The sequence below is a fragment of the Selaginella moellendorffii genome, unplaced genomic scaffold (assembly GCF_000143415.4).
Source record: "Selaginella moellendorffii unplaced genomic scaffold, v1.0 SELMOscaffold_171, whole genome shotgun sequence".
In the NCBI taxonomy this organism is placed as follows: Eukaryota; Viridiplantae; Streptophyta; class Lycopodiopsida; order Selaginellales; family Selaginellaceae; genus Selaginella; species Selaginella moellendorffii.
Window position 1 is genome coordinate 37,523 of NW_003314431.1, and position 4,065 is coordinate 41,587.

A 4,065-nucleotide genomic window follows, 5' to 3' on the forward strand; every position below is an offset into this window, starting at 1 on the left:
ACAGTGGTCCGTGTTAGTAACACGGACCACTGTTCAGAATATTCTCGCGCGGAATATTCTGGTTTTAGGGCGCATGGCATCACACGACAATCCAGCCAGGGCGCACCATTTCAGGGCACAGCAGCAGCAATCCAAGGCAAACAAGCATGGCGCAGCAATCCAGCATACTGCGAAAGCATCCTTCTTCGCGATGGTGGGATGAGGTAAGTGTTCTTGAGAGCAGGGGGCATGGCCACAAATTATGGTCATGCAAATACTGCCCAATGGTGAACAAACTGAGTGGTGTTGATCGTGTGCGAGCTCATCTGTTAGGAGAAGGCCCAGGCAGCAAGGATATTGTGAGTTGTCCTCTCATCCCAGGTAACAAGAAAGCGGATCTGCTCAATATGCAAAAGGTTATTGATTCCGAGAAAGGGGCAAGGGGGAAGAAACGGCCGAATGAATCTGGTGGTGCTTCTATGAGAATGGATGGCAATGTCCAAGGGTTTCCACCGGTGGTATCATCCCAGTCAAGTGGAAGTGGCTGCAGTTCCCTGTTTTTTAGCAAACAGAGTCAAGTCCATATTGTTGATTTGATGGATCCTAAGCGGAAGAACTGAGTTGATGTGGCTATCAGAAGATTTTTCTGGAATGAACACATTCCATTTGTCAAGGCTCGGTCACCTTACTTCCTCAACATGATACAGGAAGTTGCCAGGCATGGTGTGCCTTATGCACCACCAAAATATGATGATCTCCGGGATAAGCTTTTGGTGAAAGAGAAACGATTCATTGACATTGAGATGGCGTCCTTGAGGAAGCAGTGGGAGCAGAGGGGTGCAACCATATGCGCAGACGGGTGGGCAGATAGGAGGAATCGGCATATCATGGGGCTTGTGGCATATAGTCAAGGACGAGGAGCTTTTTTGAAGGCTATCGACATTTCCTTAACAGGAAAAACAGCTGAAAATACTCTGCGCTGCTGGGAAGAAGGCATTAACATTGTAGGTGCAGAGAACGTTGTCATGGTTGTGACCGATGGGGAAAATGCAAACAGAGCAGCAGCAGCACTTTTGCAACAGAGGTACCCGAAAATTCAATGGGCAGCATGTTTTGCCCATTGCTTGAACAATGCCTTGAAAGACTTCGGTGTACTTCCATGGATGGCAACACTTCTGGAGCGTGGAAAGTCTTTGGTGATCTTCGTTAGAAACCACTCTCATATAGTGGCACTGCTGGCGGAGTTTACTCACAAGCGATTGCTGCGTTATTGTGATACCAGGTTCGGCTACAACTTCATTATGATGGAGAGGCTGGTGGAGCTCCGAGAAGCTTTACAACAGATGTTCGTATGCCCTGCGTACAGAGCAAGGCCTGAGTCGAAGTCGAGAGCAGGAAGGGACAGTTATGCAACGGTTTTTGATGACAGTTTTTGGCAATAGGTTAAGGACATGCTAGAGGTGTCCAAGGATGTTATGCTGCTTCTTCGTGTTGTGGACGGTGATATACCTGCGATTGGAAAGATATATGAGTGCATGAACAGGTTGGATGCAAGTTTAGAGGAAGGACAGTCGGATTATGGCAGGTACAGGGAACTTCATCAGATCATGTCTAATAGGTGGCATGAGTATCACTCGCTCATGCACTCGGTGGCGTACATGTTGGACCCCGAGTTTCAGGAGTATGAAAAGCATGCTAACAGAGAGGTCATGAAGGACTGGAATGCTTATCTGCTGGCCATGTTTACATCCAGTGAGAGGGATGTGATACGTGATGAGCTTTTAACTTACCGGAGGATAGGAGGCATTTTCAACTCATATGATGCTAAGGCTGATCGCACTAAGAGGGGAGCTGTACGTTGGTGGGAGGACTATGGTTATGAAACTCCAGCTCTTCAGAAGTTGGCCATTCGAGTTCTAAGTCAGGCATGCTCGTCGTCCTCGGTGGAGAGATTGTTCAGTACTTTCGAGCATGTTTCTTCAAAAAAGAGGAACAGACTTACCATGGACAGGACAGTGGATCTGGTTTTTGTGGCTTGCAACACCAGGTTGTTAACCTGCAAAAATGATCGTGATTACGACAAGTTTGTAAGCTACAAAGTCCTGGAGACAGTTCCTCATCCTGAAGACGAGCTTGAGTCAGGACAGGAAGAGGAAGATGGAGATGATGTCGAAGATCGTGAGGTCGAAGATCATGAGGTTGAAGATGACGATGAGATGCAGGATATTTGAGTAGTTTAAAAGTGTGAAGTAGTTTATGTGCAAATAAAAATATTAAGAATAATATAATAAAATATAGCATATTCCTATAATAATATAATAAGAAATAGAATATAATTTTTAAATAACATATTCTTAGAATATTCAGTAGAATATTCGTGAGCCATCGTGGGCCGTGATCGTGTTCCGTGTTCGGGTTCCTGAAATCTGAGGCTCGTGTTCGTGTTCCGTGTTCGTGTTCGTAACTATGATTTATACCTCTTTCATAGAGGTTGGATTCAGGCACACTACTAGATCATTTATTGTGTTGTCATCATTCCTTGGAACAAATTACATAGATTAAACAAACTTAGGATTAAATATGGCAGAGGATATCTCAAGTTTGATACTTTGATGGCATGTCATAAGGAGACACAAGCCTTTGTAGGCTAGATGTTCTTCATTATTGATGGAAACCACTGGTGGCTAGCGTTCTGGAGGTGTATTCAAGAGAAGTTCCAAGATGATGACAAGCAACATATTTGTGTTCCAATGACACTTGTGGAGCCAGAGGATTGAAACCAAACTATGAGGCTCAACTTGGCATGTCACAAAATCAACATGTAAGAATCCCTTACTAGTAACTTTTGTTCTCACCAACTATGTTACAGGCTTAATCAATTTGCTTTCCAAGCACATACCTTGGTCCATGATATCGAGCACCTTCAATATGTTAGCATGCTTTCTCTTGAGGAAATCCAAATGCTATATAGTTATGAGGTTATGGAAGCAGTTCAAGCAAAGCTTGTAGCACATAAAGGCCAAGAGTTGCTTACTTGGTATTAGGTGCCTATGGATTTTTCAATTGCAATTTAAGTAAAGGTATCATTTTTTGCATGAACTTGTGTTTTCTACTCACAAGTTTTCCTTTTAGCCAATTGTCAAGGTGGAGCAAAACTCATATTTAAAGATTACGCAAGTGATGGATGAAGTGTAAAAGAACCTTAAACTGCAACAAATTGAGCAGCACATGTTGAACTCGAAAAAATCAAAGGTGAAGAAGCTACTTGTGATTGCAAACATCCGATGTGATAAAGATTGGCTGTAGAGATATGTTCTCATGGTAATAAGTTAGTTCCTTTTTATCTTTCTCATTTCACTTTGAAATCCTTATCCTTACAGGAAATGGTAAAGCACTTGAAGAATTTATCCAAAAAGCAAGCTCTCCTTCAATGAACAAACCTTTTGCTTGGAGCTCCTTAACACTTGGCATCATAACAATGATAAAAGGTTGGAGAGCAAACTTGAGAATATGATGAAGGAGAAACTCTATATCACTTAGAATATTACAGTTGCTGAAGAGCTACTTCAAGCATGGGATACAAAGTTCCTTATTAGTGCCCATATCGGCATAACACTTCTAGAATATGTCCGAACTTGGGGGTCAAATATCATAATTACAAATTATCATTCTCATCTGTCATCATCACTTTGTAACGCTTGTGTGTTGCCATCTCCTCCTTCAACATCTTGTAAACAATTGTATGTCATATAACAGCACCTTCTAGAACAAAGTATATTACCTACAACTAATATCATTTTATTATATTTTTTCTTTTAAAAGTGACAATACTATAGTATAGCAAATTAATTCTAGATCTTACATTCCACTGTAGGGTGGCCTAAAAACCCCATATTTTGCACTAGCCAATGTAGCGTTTATAAACTCATAAAGCCATTTGTTTTGTCTAAGAAAAAGTAGCATATTGGACACTGAATGTAATAGCATTTTGTGCTTTCAAGTAGTCCCACCATATCAGAAGCAAGATCTTGCAAAAACATGTGACATTGCTCCTGAAGCCCTAAAGGCAATCCCTCTTTAGTAGCA

The 4,065-nt window shown here is 41.9% G+C and overlaps 2 protein-coding genes across 2 annotated transcripts; both read left to right on the top strand.

Annotated features, from left to right (window-relative positions):
- Positions 1 to 263: 263 nt before the first annotated feature.
- On the top strand, positions 264 to 1,421 carry LOC112343633. Its single transcript, XM_024667412.1, has 2 exons — positions 264 to 497; positions 687 to 1,421. The coding sequence occupies exons 1-2, from the start codon at positions 264 to 266 to the stop codon at positions 1,419 to 1,421; spliced, it is 969 nt and encodes a 322-aa protein (XP_024523180.1).
- A 9-nt stretch (positions 1,422 to 1,430) lies between these two features.
- On the top strand, positions 1,431 to 2,210 carry LOC112343634. The gene has a single exon (XM_024667413.1). The coding sequence runs from the start codon at positions 1,431 to 1,433 to the stop codon at positions 2,208 to 2,210; it is 780 nt and encodes a 259-aa protein (XP_024523181.1).
- The last annotated feature ends 1,855 nt before the right edge of the window (positions 2,211 to 4,065 follow it).

Excerpts from the sequence above, each read along its gene's own strand:
- LOC112343633 (XM_024667412.1), top strand. The coding sequence starts at position 264 with ATGGTGAACAAACTGAGTGGTGTTGATCGTGTGCGAGCTCATCTGTTA. Across the intron at positions 498-686 it reads TCCAAGGGTTTCCACCGGTG|GAAGTTGCCAGGCATGGTGT; the intron begins GTATCATCCCAG and ends AACATGATACAG.
- LOC112343634 (XM_024667413.1), top strand. The coding sequence starts at position 1,431 with ATGCTAGAGGTGTCCAAGGATGTTATGCTGCTTCTTCGTGTTGTGGAC.